Source organism: Cupressus sempervirens, chromosome 2 (genome assembly GCF_028749045.1).
Source record: "Cupressus sempervirens isolate cs-2001-9-10 chromosome 2, ASM2874904v1, whole genome shotgun sequence".
Classification (NCBI taxonomy): domain Eukaryota; kingdom Viridiplantae; phylum Streptophyta; class Pinopsida; order Cupressales; family Cupressaceae; genus Cupressus; species Cupressus sempervirens.
Window position 1 is genome coordinate 742390200 of NC_143119.1, and position 20211 is coordinate 742410410.

A 20211-nucleotide genomic window follows, 5' to 3' on the forward strand; every position below is an offset into this window, starting at 1 on the left:
TTTCCTTTACTTTTTTATTATAAGCTTTTTATTTTTTATTTTTTTAATTTAGTTTACTTTTTTTAATTTTTCATCTAAATTTATAGAATTTTCATTTTATGAATTTTTATGTAATAAATAAATGTGATGATATTAAATTATAAGAAACATCTATATTATTTTTCTCATTTTTTATTCAATTTGGTTGGATAAGCTTTTTCTTTGTGTAATAACAATGTTGCAAAAATTATAAATGTAAACAATATTTATTTGTGAAATTATACATGTTTATAATTTTGGTAATTCTTTATTCTATTTGTTTCGATAATTTTTGCAATTAATTTGGTTGTTCTATTTGTTTCTAATAATGAATGTTTAAATCAAATTATACATTTATATTAGTAACATTTTATTGAATTTGGTTGGATGAAACTTTTCAATGAATTTTGTAATAGAATTATTATTATTATTAATGATGTACTTTCCTATTGACTCATGTACAAAAACATACAATTGCTAGCATAAAGTGTGTATTGTAAAGTGTGTGGACTTTCCGAGACTTTTAAATCTCAACTACTCAGTTTTAGTTGTTGTGGGCAGCTCTTAAACTTGCATGATATTCGAAAACATCTTAGAGAGAGAAAATTGAGGGGAGGAGCGTTGAAAAATCAAACCCTTTCTATTCGTTTCTTCCGGCTCGTAAACCCTCTCTATCCTTACAAATCCATAAAAATATAGAAAGCGAGAAAACGTAGAATGTTGATATAAATGGCACGGATCAGACCAGAGTATAGTTTGTGAATAAATTGTTGATAGCAATCATGGCGGCCTCTGCAACTGCACCATCAATTTCGACATCGAAAGCCAGAGATGCATTCGGCTCTGTTCTATCTTTCACAATCCTCATTTTGGTTGCTATCCTCGCCTTTTCCATCCGTCTATTCTCCGTAAGTGTTTTCGAATTTATGTTGTTGTCATTCGAAACAAATTATGTCTTTTTTGCATTTCCGATCCGTATTGTAACCTAATTCCAGCTTCAATATTTTCGATCCATTTCACTTTTAAACATTTTTACTGTTCATTCGATTATTTTTCCAATTCAATAACAGATCCCCTGTTTTAGAACGAATTTTATTTCGATTTCGGATTTTAGAGATTTTTAGATGAAGCTGTACTGCTAGTAAAAACATTTTGGTTGGTTATATCAATGATATTTCTTTTTTAATTTGTGCCAGGTTATCAAGTATGAAAGCGTCATTCATGAATTTGATCCTTACTTCAATTACAGAGTTACACAGGTACGTTTTCTTGCCTTAGCCATACATTGTATTTAATGGAACTACGCAAAGACAAGTTTGACTGACTTCGAAGAAATATAGTCTGCTACGTGTCAATATAAAATAATTATGATATTGTAAATTAACCTCTTTGAAGCTTAAGATTTCAAATTGCAGTATCATATTGAAATTGCAGGGACGTAAGTGATCATTGGTCTTGACATAGTTGAAAGCGTTTAGTTGTTAGAAACTGAAACCTAGGGCCGTCTTCTTGCAATTTACCACCCAGCTAATAGGCCCCACAAGTTCTATTTTTGCTCAAACCTGCATTGATATGTTGAAGCTGCCTACTGTTGCCAAGTTGGCCTTAAGATGTTTTTTTTTGGGAAGGTTAATTGACACTGCACCAAAAATAAGCTTTGCATAAGGGCTTGTAGCCCAGTATAGGAGTGCCCCAGCATATCGATGGGATGTCCTACATTTGATTCCTTGCTAGCATCTGTTTTGCATGAGAGACATGCGTACATATCAAATTAGCAATGCTTTGGGTTCGGCATACGACATTTAAACAAGAACAGTTTTTATGACAGTTGAATTAATATATGTGCAATAAGCAGTACTAGTCGTGGGTTCTTCAGTAGCCATGCTTGTTGAAGATATAGCATCAGTCAGATTATGAAGTCTGATTGACATAATTCTCTCTCTCTCTCTATTTATCTGTATATATATAAAATAATAATAAGTATTTCTGATTATACAAACTGACTGCATATCTTTATTTGTAATAACACCCAACTTATGTTTGCAATCGGGAATGGCATCACATAATTGCCGTGGCTTATGTGTTTGTCGATCGGGGTTCATATCCCGTGTAAATCATATTATAATTTACTTAATAAATATCTGTCCTGGCAGAGCATTTTCATCGTATCCCCAGCGACATATTGCTCAATATTTCTCAAGCACCGATTGGGCCCTTGTTAACATTGATCGGGGCTTATTTATGTTTGGGCACTAACTAATAATATGTTATGATAAGTCATGACCCTACGTGACATAAGCCACGTAGTGTCACGCCTCTTCGTGGGTATGACTATTCATATCTTATATATGTTTACAACATCGCTGCAGGGACAATATCAATAACACGGCAATAGCAGTACCTGCAGTGACATATATGAGAATATACACTTCGCAGTTTATGAATACCACAAACATATAACTACCATCTTTTGGTCGATTCAGCGCCTGCAGCAAATAGAAGATTAAGTTAGTATAATATACACAGATAACAATATATATATTCGGAGATATTAATATAGTTGCAGAACTATATAAATGGTTCATATCTAAGTATTTCATGTTCATCAATATCAGCATTATGAGTTGCTCAGTTTGAATTAAATAAATATAAAATTGGACTCCATATCAGATCTGAATTCCTTCACATGGTATCAGAGCTAAATTGATAGAGTTCAAAGATTTTGAAATTACCATTCATACTTCAGACTTGCACATAATCTATTCTAAAGTGCAACCATGGTGAACGGTGTCAGACTCGAGTACAGACTCGAAGGTGCATCAAACTTTGTATCATGGAGAATTTGAATAATGACCATTCTTCAATAACTTGAATTAAATACATATGTGGAAGAAAACAAAACCATGCCAGACAATGAACCAGATAGCGCCATAACAATAAAGTCATGAAAATTATTATAGATGCTGTAAATGATCATATACTATCAATTATATCAAAATTGAAAACTGCCTATGATATGTTCATGACTTTATTGTTCAAAACACATACAAAATCAATAATACAAGCAGGCTTCTTACCTTGAAACAACAACTTCTTCACATCAAGATGAATAGAGGGGAAACAATCACATCATAAATATCAGAATTTTTCTGGAATTTGATTGTGTCTGAATTTTTTAGCATCAATTTTTCAGATCACACACAGTGATCTATCATCAGGATGAAGAGCAAGAGAATAGAAAAATTAAGTAGCAGACTAGAAGAGACACAGAGATATAAAAAGAGGTGGGAGTGGGTGGGCGGGTCACGAAGACTGAGAGGGGGGATCATAAGCTAAAAAAGGAAGAAGAAAATGAGTTTGACCTTAAATGAAAGAGAAAAAATTCAAAAAGTAAAAGCAATAAAAATAAATAAAAATGAACATATAGACTGATAACTAAAGGACAAAAACAAGGTGAACAAGCCATAAGATGAAGAATGAAACCTAACTAGAAAGAATATGCAAAACCAAGAAAGACGATACAAAGATAAAATTCGAAACCTATATATATACATATAATAATAATGAATATTAATAATAATAAAATGGACACATTATGTATATGAATATGGATGTATCAATATTATAATGATAATAATAATAACATAAATAATATAACTAAATAAGACTAAATAAATAAATAAATAAAAATTTCTTATATAAATATAAATAAGAAGAAAATAAAAATCAATAAAATAACATATAGAACATCGAGCAAAATATAAATAATGAAGAAAAATGACTAAAAATAAAAATTAATAATAATAACGAACTAAGAATGCGAATCTGAAAATGAACCACAAAAAATAATAATACAAATGAAAGTAATAATAATAGTAATAATAATACTACTACTAACACTAATAACAAATGGACGCATTATATATATATATATATATATATGAATGCATAAATATTATAATGAAAATGATAATAACACCAGTAATAGCACCTATATGAATGCATAAATATTATAATGTTCTATATGTTATTTTATTGATTTTTATTTTCTTCTTTTATATATATATTTTGATCGGTAAACGGCCGAAGCTTAGATTAATTAATATTATTTGTTGGAATTAATTATTATTGTATGTTAAGCGAAGGTAGATTCAAACCCAAGACCTCCCACATTAGAGGCTCGCAAGTTACCGTTGCATTGTAGGCTTTTGCCTTATATATATATATATAGTCTTATTTAGTTATATTATTATCATTATAATATTGATACATCCATATTCATATACATAATGTGTCCATTTTATTATTATTAATATTCATTATTATTATATGTATGTATATAGGTTTCGAATTTTATCTTTGTATCGTCTTTCTTGGTTTTGCATATTCTTTTTGGTTAGGTTTTATTCTTTTTCTTATGGCTTGTTCACCTTGTTTTTGTCCTTTAGTTATCAGTCTATATGTTCATTTTTATTTATTTTTAATTGCTTTTACTTTTTGAATTTCTTCTCTTTTATTTAAGGTCAAACTCATTTTCTTCTTCCCTCTCGGTCTTCGTGACCCCCCCACCCACTCCCTCCTCTTTTTATATCTCTGTGTCTCCTCTGGTCTGCTACTTAATTTTTCTATTCTCTTGCTCTTCATCCTAATGATGGATCACTGTGTGTTATCTAAAACGTTGATGCTAAAAAATTCAGACATAATCAAATTCTAGAAAAATTCTGATATTGCTAATGGATTGTGGAAATCAGATGAAACTAAACACATCATATTTTATGAGAATTTCAGAATCAAAAGTTCAACTTTTAACTATTGGAAATCATGTAGACAAAAATGAATTATTCTTGACAGCCCTTAAAGGGTTACCAACTTCTTGGGAATCCTTTATCCAAGGGATCAATGCACGACATGAACTACCTAAATTTGATCAACTTAAGAATGACTGTACTTAGAAAGAATCAAAATTAGTTATGAGAGGGATCAATCCAAATAATAAAGGAGAAATACAAGCTCTACATGCAAACGAAAGCAATAAGGGAAAGAAAAGAATTTTCAAACGAAAAAGGGGGAAGAATAATCCGAAACATAACTACAAGAGGAGAGATATTTCTAAACTTCAATGCTACAAGCGTGATAAATTTGGAGACACTCACATGTATTGCTTGGAAAAAAAACAAAACTCATGCCTCTATTTCTGAAGTCAAGGAAGCTGAGAATTCACTATTTTTTTAAGCCTTATCAGATGAACTAAGCACTAACAAGAATACTTGGATAATTGATAGTGGATCATCTTGACATATAGCTGGATTCAAAGATCAGTTCGTAACCTTTGAAGGACACTCAACTGAAGAAGTTACAACAGGGGACAGCTCCACCTATCCAGTGAAAGGAATTGGGGCTTGTTCAATACAATTGAAAATCGAAGTTACATTCTAACTAAGTGATGTATTATTTGTATTTTGCATTAAGAGGAATTTGGTCTCCATTTCAAGCCTAACAAACCAAGGATATCATGTCACTTTTCAGGAAGATAAAGTTCTATCTTGTCCTAAGAATTCTAACATCAAGAATTCAATCGCTATAGGATTTAGAGATGGAAGTTTATATAAACTTTGTAATGCTCAAAACCAAGCATTAAATCATGAAGTTTCTAAAACTAATGAAATTTGGTACAGAAGGTTAGAACACCTTCATTTTTGTGCGCTCACCTCTATAGAAAAAGATTGTGATGGACTTAATTTAAAATTTGAACATGTTGGAACATGCAAGGGATGTGCCTTAGGGAAGAACTTTAAAGAATCTTTTCCTCGTAGTGAACATAAATAAAAAATTGCACTGGAACTTATTCACACTGATTTGTGCAATCCAATGCAAGTACTCTCTTTAGGGGGATTCTTGTATCATGTTGTTTTTGTTGATGATTATTCTAGAAAAACTTGGATTTATTTTCTTAAGCTTAAAGAATTAAATGAAGTATTATTGAAATTTAAAGAGTTTAAAACACTAGTCAAAAATCAAACTGGAAAGAAAATTAAGACTCTGAGATCAGACAATGGGGGTGAACACATTTCCAAAAGTTTCAAAGAATTTTGCACTTTTGTTTGGATTAAGAGGGAGTATACAATACCTTATAATTTGCAACAAAATGGAGTAGCAGAAAGGAAAAACAAAACCATTATTGAAGTTGCTAAAGTCATAATGCACGATCAAAATCTTCATATAACATTATGGGTTGAAGCCTCAAATACAATAGTGTATACATTCAATACATATGTCTTGATTCAATTCTAGAGAATATAACACTTGAATAAGCCTCCACATGAAACAATCCAGACTTAAGTCTTAAATTTTTTTGGTTGCCTTGTATATATTCATCTTCCCAAAGAGAAGAGGTCCAAACTAGACCCTTAGGAAAGAAAGGTATATATGTTGGTTATAATGAGTCTTCCAAAGCCTACAAAGTATATATTCTAGGACAAAGAATAATTGAAATCAGTAGAGATATTAAATTCAAAGAAGATGTATTTAAGATTTCAAAAAATATTGAAGAACCAAATGATGAATCAAGCACAGAATTAGATGAAAACAATAGTATTGAGATTCAGAGGGAGGATTATTCAAAAGATCATGGACTCGTACAATCTAATTTTGAAAATCTGGAGATTTCAGCCAGTAGGAAAAATCCACTATGGGCAAGGAAGACGATTGGAGAAAATAATGTAGCCCCTGAAGAAATCTTTAGAGAAAGTAAGAAAACAAGAAGTCACTCATGCTATGTTGCCACTTATAAGTGAGCTCATCAAATTTGAACCATCAAATGTTGAAAAAGCCTTAACATGCCAAAGTTCAGAAAGTTGCCATGATTGAGAATACAAAACTTTCTTGAAAAATGATGTTTGAGACATCATACCTAGACCTAAGGATAAATCAATTGTCTCCTCTAAATGACTATTTAAAATTAATAGTGCACTAGATGGGAACATTAAAAAAGACAAAGCTAGATTTGTTGCCAGAGGGTTCTCTCATAAGGCTGGAATTGACTATGAAGAAACATTCGCTCCTATTGCACGATGTACCTTTGTAAGAACTATAATTGTCCTTGCCACATGTAAAGGATGGAAGATACATCAAACGGATGTAGACCACATTCTTAAATGGGGTTATTTGATGAAGAAATATATCTAGAGCAATAAGAAGGTTTTATCATTCATGACAAAAACTCCCATGTGTGTAAATTGAAGAAAGCTCTCTATGGCCTTAAACAAGCCCCCAAGGCATGGTATGAAAAGATAGACAATTACCTTACCAAACTAGGGTACTCCAAAAATGAAGTAGATCCAAATATATATTTCAAAGTATTAGATGGTGACATGTTAATACTTGTTCTCTATGTTGATGATTTGCTAATAATAGGGGAAGATCATCTCATTACAAAATGTAAACAAGACCTTGCGTCTCGATTTGATATGAAAGACCTGGGTCTCCTGCACTATTTTCTAGGTCTAGAAGTGAGGCAAAAAGAGAACTATATTTTCCCAAATCAAGGCAAATATACTATTGACATTTTGAACAAATTTGGCATGATGGTCTGTGACCCCTTATCTACCCCTTAACTACACCAATGGAGACAAACCTTCACAAGCTTAGAAGTGATGCATCCGAATTTGGATTTACAGATCTCACACGGTATAGATAGATAATTGGCTCATTAATGTATTTGGTGAATACTTGTCCTGACATATGTTATGCTGCAAATGAATTGAGCCAATTCACGTGTGAGAAAATTCATCTTATGGCAGCCAAACACATTTTAAGATACTTGCATGGAACCATTGATTTGGTCTAAAGTATGACAATGCTGAAATAAAACTTCAAGGGTATTCAAATTTAGATTGGGCCGACAATTAAGTTGATCGTAAAAACACCACAGGATGTTGTTTCAGTCTACGATATGCAATGATATCTTGGTTCAGCAGAAAGCAATCCGTAGTTGGATAGAGTTCTACTGAAGCATAATACGTTGAACCCTTTATGAGAGCTTGAGAAGCAGTTTGGTTAAGGAAGCTACTGGTTGGATTATTTGGAAAATCCTTGAACCCTATAGGCATACATTGAGACAATCAGAGTTGCATAAAACTATTAGTAAATCTATTTCTTCACAACAGGTCAAAGCACATTGAGATTCCCTATTTCTACATCAAGGATATGGTGGATAGAAATGTCATCAAGTTGGTATACATTAGCACTGATGAGCAAACTGCCCATATATTTACCAAACCTTTTTCAAAATTGAAAGTGGAACACTTTAGAGGTAAACTTGCTACAATTAAAATGTAAATGCAATTGTAATTCTTGAGATTGAGGCTCAGTTATGTTTAAAGTTAATTTATATTATGTGAGTTACTATTTTGCATATGTGGATAATGTCATGAAAGGTGACGATCTTTCATTGATGTATTTGTGAGATCGCTATTGTAAGGTGACGACTTTAACAATGTGTTAATGTATAGATGAGTCAAAGATAAATTATAAAGATTTAATAATGAATCTTATGATTATTTATGTTATTGTTATATGTGCTTATATATATATATATATATATATATATATATATATATATATATATATATATGCAGATTTTATCTTACAAACATATTTCAATAAAGTTGAAGCCATCAACCTTGCCGAATTATAACTAATCGATTGCATTAACAAAGTAACGACGGCTTATACTTATTTGTGGTTTAACATAGATATCGGGGTGACATTGAGTCACGCCCGATAGATGTGACTCTAGCGTGAGACGCCTATTGGTGTTCACTCTCACACATATTTATATAACCTTTGAACCCCGCTGATTAAAACACAACGAACATAGAAATTTACATAAGTCTTTAGTGCCTTGGTCAGTGGATTCAACATTATAGTTTTCTCTCTGCATTCTTTGATATCATCTCAACATAATACATCATTATTATATTCAAACAATTCAAAATATTAGTTAATTACAATTTGATACTCTAACATGGTATCAAAGCAGGTTTAAAAAAAAGTGATCCTAAAATCAGACCTTAATCAAATAATACTTAAAAAAATAAAATGGTGAATGGTATGAGGCTGGAAAACAGATTAGAAGGTGATTCAGATTTTGCAGCCTGGAAATTAAGATTGAAACTTATACTGAAAGAACATGGTCTAAATAAGTTTAGTGAAAATTCTAACCCACCTCCTAAAGTAATTAATGAACTGGAAAAATGGGAGAGTGACAACAATAAAGCTATGAAACTTATTGTGGATGGTGTTAAAACTCATCTTCTACCTGTAATCTTAGAACTGGACACTGCACATGAGATGTACAATGCTTTTGGAAATATGTTTGAGATAAATAGTGCTGTTCGGATCATCACATTAAAGGATAGAATGTCAAATATTAAAATGAATAAGGAGAGAAAATTTTCTCTTACTTTATGAGAATAATTGAACTTCGAAATCAACTCTCTTCCATAGGACACATCTGTGATGGAAAGGAGTTAACTATAATGGCTCTAAAAGGCCTTCCATCATCATGGGATACCTTCAGACAAGGAGTATGCTCTCGGTCAAAATTACCTAAATTCGAAAGACTTAAAGCGGACTGTATACAAGAAGAATGTATGCAATTAGCTCGAGGCCAAAATGTTTCTTCCTCAAAAGAAGATTTACAAGTTCTCTCCACTCAAGTAAATAAGAAGAAAAGAAAATTTAAAGGAAAGAAGAAGCCACCTAACTTCTCCAAAATGCAATGTTTTAGATGTGATAAAATTGGACATCCGACATCTAGGTGTCCTAATAGAATTAAGTCACAAGCTTCATTTGCAACCACTCAAAACTCAAATGGAAATTCCGAACACAATGCCTTCTATTCAGCACTCTCCAGTGAAGCATCAACCAGATCAAGTACTTGGGTAATTGATAGCGGAGCCTCTCAACATATTACAAGTTTTAAAGGACAGTTAGATTCTATCAAAGAAGACTATGTTGATGAAGTAACCATTAGAGATGATACAAGCTATCCCATAATGGGAATAGGAACATGTACTATTCATCTAAAATCAGGGAAAACAATTGAACTTACTAAGGTACTATATGTACTTGGTATAAAAAGAAACTTGCTTTCTATCTCTACTCTTGAAGATGAAGGATTCAGAGTTACATTTATGGAAAGAAAGGTCTTAGCTTGGCCTAAGAATTCTAATATAAAAAGTGCATACAAAATTGGCTCCAGACATGTATGTCTTTATCAGATTAACTCTCTAAATCTTTCAGCTCTAATTGATGATTCTTTCAAAGAAAATGAAATTTAGCACAGGAGACTAGGACATCTTCATTTTCGAGGATTACCTACCCTGGGAAAAATGTTAACAAGTATACCTAAACTTAATCCATACCATGAAGGAACCTGTAAAGGTTGTGCTCTGGGGAAGAATATTAAAACTACATTCCAAAATAGTCAAACCAAATCCAAAGAAGTTCTAGAATTTATTCACTCAGACTTATGTGGTCATATGTCAATTCCTTCTCTAGGGGGTGCTCTATACTATTATCATATTTGTGGATGATTTCTCTAGGAAGACTTGGATCTATTTTCTTAAAAGTAAAGAATCTGAAGAAATCCTGACAAAATTTAAAGAGTTTAAAGCCCTTGTAGAAAACCTTTCTGGAAAGAAAATAACAGTCTTAAGAATAGACAATGGTAAAGAGTACATGTCTAATACCTTTATAAATTATTGTAAAACTGTTGGGATCAAGAGGGAGTGTTCTGTTCCTTATAATCCTCAACAAAATGGAATAGCTGAGAGAAAGAATATATCAAAAGTTCATCTGCTAGAGCAATGCTTCATGATCAAACTCTTGAAATTTTTCTTTGGGGAGAAGCTTCAAATATTGCTGTTTTCCTTCAAAGTAGATGTCCTCACTGTCATCTTGAATTCAAGATTCTTGAAGAGGCATTTACCGGGAAAAAACCTGATCTTAAATACCTGAGAATTTTTGGTTGCCCTGTCTATGTACATATTCCTAAAAAGAAGAGAACCAAACTAGAGCCCTCAGGAAAGAAAGGAATCTTTGTAGGTTATAGTGAAACTTCCAAAGCTTATCGCATCTATATCTTGGACAAAGAAATATTGAACCAAGTCGAGATGTAATATTTGATGAAGATTTGGCCTACAAAAGATCTAAAGATGAAAATGAATCAAATTCAAAAGAAACCCTAGAAGAAACTCTAGAAGAACAAATTCTGATAATGAGAGGGAGTCTCTAATGGAGGAAGATAAATCAATTGAAACCATGGACATTACTCACACCTCTGAGGAAAAGAAAAGACCACTGTGGGCCAAAAAGCTAATTGAAGAAAATAATTCCATTCCCTCAGATTTCATTAGGGAAAGAAAACATCCTAACATATACTCAAGTTACATTGCATTAATGAGTGAAATCTCCAAATTTGAACCATCTGATGTAAAAGAAGCAATAAAACATCACCATTGGAAAGATGCCGTGACAGAAGAATATAACTCCATACTTAAAAATGATGTTTGGGATATTGTTCCTAGACCCAAAAATAAATCAGTTGTCTCCTCAAAATGGCTATTTAAAATTAAACATGCTGTAGATGGAAGTATTGACAAGTACAAAGCAAGGTTTGTAGCAAGAGGATTTTCCCAAAAGGAAAGAATAGATTATGAGGAAACTTTTGCTCCAGTAGCTAGATATACTTCAGTCAGAACTGTTTTAGCCATTGCTGCATCCAAGGGATGGAAAATTCATCAAATGGATGTAAAGACTGCATTTTTAAATGGTGTTATAGAAGAGGAAGTTTATCTTGAACAACCAGAAGGATTTGAAGTACACAATAAACAAACTCATGTATGCAAATTAAAAAAGGCCTTATATGGATTGAAACAAGCTCCTCGAGCTTGGTATGAATGGATAGATCAGCATTTAACTAAACTTGATTTCTCTAAAAACATTGCAGATCCAAATTTAAATTACAAAGTAATACAGGGGGATATGTTAATCATGGTTCTATATGTTGATGACCTTTTAATTATAGGAGAAGATCATCTAATTGAAAAATGTAAATAAGATCTCATATTTGAATTTGAAATGAAAGATCTAGGAGTACTACACTACTTCTTGGGACTAGAAGTATGGTAGCATTCCAAAGGGATCTTCTTAAATCAAGGGAAATATACTCTAGATCTACTCAATAGATTTGGCATGTTGGACTACAAGGCAATGGAAACTCCTATGGAAACAAACCTTTAGAAACTAAAAGAAGCAACTGAAGATTCTGAAAGTGTTGATCCTACTCTATATCGACAGATAATTGGTTCTTTAATGTATTTGGTAAACACAAGACCTGACATCATTTATGCTGTAAATGTTCTCAATCAATTCACGTGCAAAACTAAACAAACTCATTTAGTAGCAACAAAACACATTCTCAGGTATCTGAGTGGTACAATTGGATATGGTCTCAAATACACTAAAACTGAACTAAATCTAAGAGGATATATAGATTCTGATTGGGCAGGGAATTCAAAAAATCGTAAGAGCACTTTAGGATGTTGTTTTACCTTGGGTTCAACAATGATATCTTGGTTTAGTCGGAAGTAGTCTTCAGTAGCACAGAGTTCTATAGAAGCTGAGTACATAGCTGCATCTATGGGAGCAAGAGAAGCTGTATGGTTGAGGAAACTTCTATTTGGATTATTTGGGAAGCCACTTCCACCTACTACTATTTATTGTGATAATCAAAGTTATATCAAGCTATCCCTTAATCCAGTGTTTCATAACAGATCAAAACACATTGAGATACCATACCACTATGATCAAGAGATGGTTGAGAAGGATGTAATCAAGTTGGAATATATTAGTACAGAGGATCAAATTGCAGACACTCTTACCAAACCATTTGCTAAAACAAAAGTGGAACATTTTCGTAAAGAACTTGGTATGATAGTAAAATCTGAGGAAATGTCTTAGAGAAATTGATTATTGTACATTTTATTTTATATTATAAATTTATAAAACCTGTGTTAATCATTAAGAAGTGACTTCAAAATGATTTCACTTGTATCAAGAGAAGTTGTTGTAAAGTGATGTCCTTACAATAACTTGTAGCATGATTCATTTTTGTAAAATTGTTTCATGTAAAGGCTTTATCTTATAAATAAAAAACTAGGTGTTTGATATCATTAATTTGATTATCTACAAGTTGCTTGTATAGATATATTTTCGGTACTTGGTGAATATCTTGCCTTGATATTCTGATAGGCCAATACCACACTGAGTACTTGGTGATCATCATTCAGTTGATGTTTCTGATAGGCCATTACTCTCGAGAGCTTGGTGAATATTTTTTTGTAGATATTCTGATAGGCCAATTCTCATGATATATAATGTCAAATATAAGTTGATGAATATCATTTCATTGATGAATCAACTCTCATCTGATATTAAAAAGTCTTCTGATCAAAGACTTCTTCTGTGTATTTCTTTCTTACTGATCTAAGAGGGAGTGTTAATGTATAGATTAGTCAAACATAAATTATAAAGATTTAATAATGAATTTTGTGATTATCTATGTTATTGTTATATGTGCTTATATATATATATATATATATGCAGATTTTATCTTACAAACATATTTCAATAAAGTTGAAACCATCAATCTTGCCAAATTATAACTAATTGACTGCATTAACAATATATATATATATATATATATATATATATATATGTACATGTACATACATGTATATGTACATGTATATGTATATGTGTACATGTACATGTACATGTACATATACATATATATATGTGGTATATGTATATGTGTACATGTACATGTACATGTACATATACATATATATATATATATATGTGTGTACATGTACATATACATGTATGTACATGTATATATATATATATATATATATGCAGATTTTATCTTACAAACATATTTCAATAAAGTTGAAACCATCAACCTTGCTGAATTATAACTAATTGACTGCATTAACAAAAGTAATGACGGCTTATACTTATCTGCGGTTTAACATAGATATCGGGGTGACATTGAGTCACACCCGATAGACGTGACTACAGCATGAGTAACGCCTATCGGTTGTGACTCACTGTCTACTCTCACACATATTTATATAACCTTTGAACCCCGCTGATTAAAACACAATGAACACAGAAATTTACATAAGTCTTCAGTGCCCTGGTCAGCAGATTCAACATTACAGTTTTCTCTCTGCATTCTTTGATATCATCTCAACATAATACATCATTATTATATTGAAACAATTCAGAATATTATTTAATTACAGTCTGATACTCTAACACAATGGCTTGACCTGTTATCATGATGGACTGCATTAAGTTGCTGTCCTGGAGTTCATGATAACAAATGTATCATGATGGACTGCACTAAGTCGCTGTCCCAGAGATCATGACATCCTGATTACTTTTCATGATGGACATTAAGTTGTTGTCCCTGAGATCATGATTGTTATCTGATGGACTACACTCTGTTGCTGTCCCAGAATGTGCCAGAGATCAGATAACACATATCCTTCTAGGATATAACATATTCTTTTGGTAGGCATCATGAACTTGATGCTAGTGCACATACCATAAGAATGTGAGATTGGTAAATTATCATATGAGTGATATTACAAATTGCAGATTACCATTTTATGAGATGGTTTGTTGTTTAAATCCTCCCTCGCTAATGAAGATATAGCATTAGTCGGATTATGAAGTCTGATTGACATATATATATTAATATAATAATAATAATAATAATCATAATATTAATATAATAATAATAATAATAATCATAATATTAATAATAAGTATTTCTGATTATGTCGAAGTAAGTATTATAAGACTTACAAACTGATCACATATCTTTATTTGTAATAACACCGAACTAATGTTTGCAATTTGGAACGACATCACATAATTGCTGTGGCTTATGTGTTTGTTGATTGGGGTTCATATCCCATATAAATCATATTATAATTTACTTAATAAACATCTGTCCTGACAGATCATGTTGATCGTATCCCCAGCAGCATATTTGCTTTATATTTCTCAATCACTGATTGGGCGCTTGTTGTTAATATTGATTGGGTCTTATTTATGTTTGGGCACTAACTAATAGTATTTTATGATAAGTCATGACCATGTAGGGTCATGATCCTATGTGACATAAGCCACGTAGTGTCATGACTATTCATATCTTATATATGTTTACAACTTCGCTGCAGGGACAATATCAATAACACAGCAATATCAGTACCTGCAGCAACATATATGAGAATATACACTTCACACTTTTATCAATACCACAGACATATAACTACCAGCAGTTGATCAATATCAACATTATCAGTTGCCCGGTTTGAATAAAATAAATATACAATTGGACTCTATCTCAGATCTGAATTCCTTCACAATGCTGAGAACTGTAGTTCAAGAAAAACTTGCAGAACGTTTAGATTGAAGGTTGAATCAATTCTCATAGTTAGATAAGGAAACAAAATGACATGGTTGAAGACAAGTCAAACTTCTGTTCCTATGTCTATTATTCTTGCCTGTACTGTTTGGCCTTTAGGTGCATATTTTTTTGTTAAAAAATTGGCAAACTAAAAGATGAGGATTTAATTGGAAAAATTTAAAGACCATTTAGAGAGTTTAGCACATGAACTGTAGAAAATAGTCTTTTGTTGTTTATATTTATATTGCTGATTACAATGCATTGCACAAAGAATACTTCATAGTGCATAGAATAGTAACTTTGAGGTTGACAGTTTACAAATTTTCAATTACAATCTATTTTTTAGAAATTTAATCCATTAAAAAATCAAATGTAGCCAATGACTCTTGCTACTACAAGGATAGCCGTGCTAGAGGGCTGCAGGTCTTAAAGATGAGGGACTATTTTAGGTAGTGTCATGACTATTCATATCTTACATATGTTTACAACGTCGCTGCAGGGACAATATCAATAACACAGCAATATCAGTACCTGCAGCGACATATATGAGAATATACACTTCACACTTTTATCAATACCACAGACATATAACTACCAGCAGTTGATCAATATCAGCATTATCAGTTGCTCAGTTTGAATTAAATAAATATACAATTGGTTTCTATCTCAGATCTGAATTCCTTCACAATGCTGAGAACTGTAGTTCAAGAAAAACGTGCAGAAAGTTTAGATTGGAGGTTGAATCAATTCTCATAGGTAGATGAGGAAACAAAATGACATGGTTGAAGACAAGTCAAACTTCTGTTCCTATGTCTATTATTCTTACCTGTACTGTTTGGCCTTTGGGTGCACATTTTTTTGTTAAAAAATCGGCAAACTAAAAGATGAGGATTTAATTGGGAAAATTTAAAGGCCATATAGAGAGTTTAGCACATGAACTGTAGAAAATAGACTTTTGTTGTTTATATTTATATTGCTGATTACAATGCATTGCACAAAGAATACTTCATAGTGCATAAATAGTAACTTGAGGTTGACAGTTTACAAATTTTCAATTACAATCTATTTTTTACAAAGTCAATCCATTAAAAAATAAAATGTAGCCAATGACTCTTGCTATTACAAGGATAGCTGTGCTAGAGGGCTGCAGCTCTTAAAGATGAGGGATTATTTTAGGTATAGTTTTGAATGGCTTCTTCCACAATGAGTACTGTACAGTTTTACCCTACATCAAGATTACTCTATTTTTACGTATATTAGATGGAGTACCTTGACACCGTGAAAATCTCGTGTTGTGTGAGATCCATCTTATATTATATTATTTTTATTATTATGTGCTGGTCATATCATGTGGTATCAGAAAACTTGTGTAATTAATTATATCAGTGTTGAGTAAGATTATGAAGAAACACACACTCACTTATGTGAGTCAGTATAATACAACTATTGACTAATAAAAAATTAGAAATCACAGAGTGATAATCAAAATTAAGATCTAACAATAGAGAACATGATTTTACATGGAAACCGTTGTAGGAGAATACCATGGCAAAATATTGCTAATATTTGAATCTTCTTGCAATTTTGTAGGCACCAACACACGGGCCACTAATCCTCTCTGCTGAGCATCAACTCAACAAGAGACACCATTCTCTTTAAATGAGAGGCACCAACCTCCCAACCTCTTAAATAGAAGGCACCAACCTTGAAAACATAGTAAAAAATAATGATGTGACTTCTCTTCATTCTGCCCAGAAGCTCCTGTAGAAATCTGCTTGTTCACAAAATCTAAAGCTATGCTCTCAAATCTCTATCTAATCTGCAATATGACTTTCAATACATGTTCGTAAATTTGAATTAATTCTTCACACTATATCTGATCCAAAAATGTTTGATATTTGCTCATAAATCTGCTCTTCCAGAGCCTGATTTTCACTTATAATCTGCTCTTTTTCTGTCCTAGATATGCTTATAAAATAGGAAAGACATTCAATGGAATTCTTTCTTTCTAATCCTTAAGCAGCTCCCCATGTATGCTATCTCAAACAATACTTCAACTAAGGGTTACATCCCCTTAATGAGGTTGGCCTGAAAAAATGTCTTATTTTTTATTATTTATTTGACTTTTCCCAAAATGGTTGCAAATACAGTTACAGCTGATAGTTATTCAGTAGGTTCTATGGGATGTGCTAAGCGGAGCTACAACTAGACCAACTGATGTTGATGAAAGCATAAAGTGGATTACAAATGATGGAAAAGCAATGGCTATGATTGGTCTTGGACATTCAGATGCATGCCTCCATCACATAAACTTATCAAAGACCTCAAAGGAAGTGTTAATTGATTTGAATGCATTATTTGGAATAAAAGCATTGAGTGTGAAGAAGAGTTTAAAGCAGAATTTGCTTGGTTTGAAATGATGGAAGATGACAATATTGTTCAACATATTTGTAAGTTTCATTACCTATTGACTCTGTTACAAGATAGGGTTGTTGTTGCACCAAAAGATTGACTTGTCAATGCCCGATACAACCACCAATCTTATTGGACAGAGGAGGTGGTTAAGCCACGTCACGAATCTTGAAGGGGAACGTTGGCAATTAGTCCAACAATTCCCCCTTAGCATTACCTGAGGGGATTTGAACTTGTGACCAAGCTTTACTACTACTTGCTACAAACTAGGTTTTCCATTGCAACTAAAGATTCACTTGCCAATGTCTGATACAACCACTAGACTTATAGAACATAGGAGGCGGTTAAGCCATGTCATGAATCCTGAAGGGGAACGTGGGCAGTTTGTCCAACAGACTAAACTGTCTAGTATAAATGCTAAAATAGATGATGACGATGCAAAAACTGTTTTCTTAAATAACACGCTTCTTAGCTTTAATAATGTCATGTTCACATTGAATAACATGCTTCCTAGCTTTAATAATGTCATGTTCACATTGAATAAAGTAGATGCTACCCTAGAAGATATAATTTCTGCTTTAATTCATGGAAGAGCTAAGAAAATGGACCAAGCTAGAGAGGAAACTAGATTGCTTGGGAAAAACAATCCTAATTATTCCTTTAAATCCGGTTTTTCTACAACAAAAGGAAATCGCTTTTTAAAGGATAGAGTTTTGTGTGACTATTGCAAGAAGAAGGGACATATTGTTATGAATTGCATTCAACTTTCCAAGAATTTGTTTGAAGACAAGCTAAATATAGATATGTAATTGACTGCAGATAATGGTGAATACCTTTTTGAAGTGTCTATTGGAGACGCTCCACACGAAACAATGAGTAGGAATATATATTCTAAATCAAGTCAAGAGTTCGTATTTGTGATTAGATGTGTTTGTCCCGAATTATGTGTTGACTGTTTGTGAATGCATGTGTTTTCCCCATTCACAAGACAATGTACATGATTGTAAGTATTTGTCCCTAGTTAGAGGAGCTGGCGATTTTGATTGGAAGTGTTTGTCCCCAATCTTAGGTGTTGATCATCATGATTGGATGAGTTTGTCCTTGTTCATAACTTTTGTGAGCAAATGAGTGTCTCCTTGTTCATAACTCTGATTTTGGATAAATGTGTTTATTTGTATCCAAACTTGTTTGAAGACCTTGGATAGAATTGTTAGTTCCTAACCTTGGATAATGTTCAGAAGCATAGTGAGGCAAGTTCCACTATTGCTTACTATGAGTAGATGTGTATGTCCCTACTCTTACCTTATAATGAACTACAAAATGTGGTCATCAAATATTGTTGGTGTTCTTATCCTCATTTGGAGAATGGTGGAATATGCAGGGGGTGGGGGTGGTGGTGTTAGGAGTATTTCATCATTATTTGGTTTACTTATCCACATATTGCATTTTAAGATCATCTTCTCCTCTTGGTTGCTGGACATGGGTCAATCCATGTAGACATGGATTACTTTTTTCTTGCCAAAGAAATCTCTATTAAGGTGCCATAAATATTCCACTAGTTAAAACATGCGCGCTATTGATGTGCCCTTTGATATTAGTGACAATTAATCCAACACAAAATCCATCCATTTTATTATTAAGAGGCCATTTTAAAGGAAGTGATCATTATTGTAGTTTGATATATGTGGATTATGATATTATATTTGGTATTTCTTGGAGATATAGTGTGGAGTGGCTTCCTCCACAAGGAGTATTCTATGTCTACTCTTTTTATACATATGTTGGATATTAGGGCATCTTGGCCAATGGACATCTTGTGTTGTGCAAGATCCATCTTACTCATTATAATATTTCCATTGCTATATGTGTGGATCTTATCTAAAAGCAAATTTTCATTCCTATTATTTGTTTTCCTTGTGTCCATTAGTTACATTGGTTGTGTAATCTCTAAATTAAATTGATTGTTAGGAGCAACATAAAAAAATGCTATTTGTAGCTCCAAGGAATTAGACATTTAACCATTAATGTATGAGAAATTAATCATTAATAAATATCACTAGTTCAAGAATATATATAATGATGAAGGTCCTACAAATGGATAGTTTCCACAACTATCACAATGAGTTTTTTTGGTAGTGATTTGTGTTTAATGTCAAATAGAAAGAAATGAATTATATTAATGTTTGTGGGTGATCAAATGTGGGTCAGTGAAAATCGAGAATACATTAGTA

At 32.4% G+C, this 20211-nt stretch overlaps 1 protein-coding gene across 3 annotated transcripts in view; it reads left to right on the plus strand.

Annotated features, from left to right (window-relative positions):
* Positions 1–571: 571 nt before the first annotated feature.
* Positions 572–20211, plus strand: part of STT3A (staurosporin and temperature sensitive 3-like A) — a 125646-nt gene continuing 106006 nt past the window's right edge. For all 3 annotated transcript variants that reach the window (XM_089815272.1, XM_089815273.1, XM_089815274.1), the window contains exons 1-2: positions 572–926; positions 1215–1277. In XM_089815272.1, the coding sequence (XP_089671398.1) occupies positions 801–926; positions 1215–1277 (189 nt within the window). In that variant the 5' untranslated portion in view covers positions 572–800. The remainder of the gene's footprint in view (positions 927–1214; positions 1278–20211) is intronic.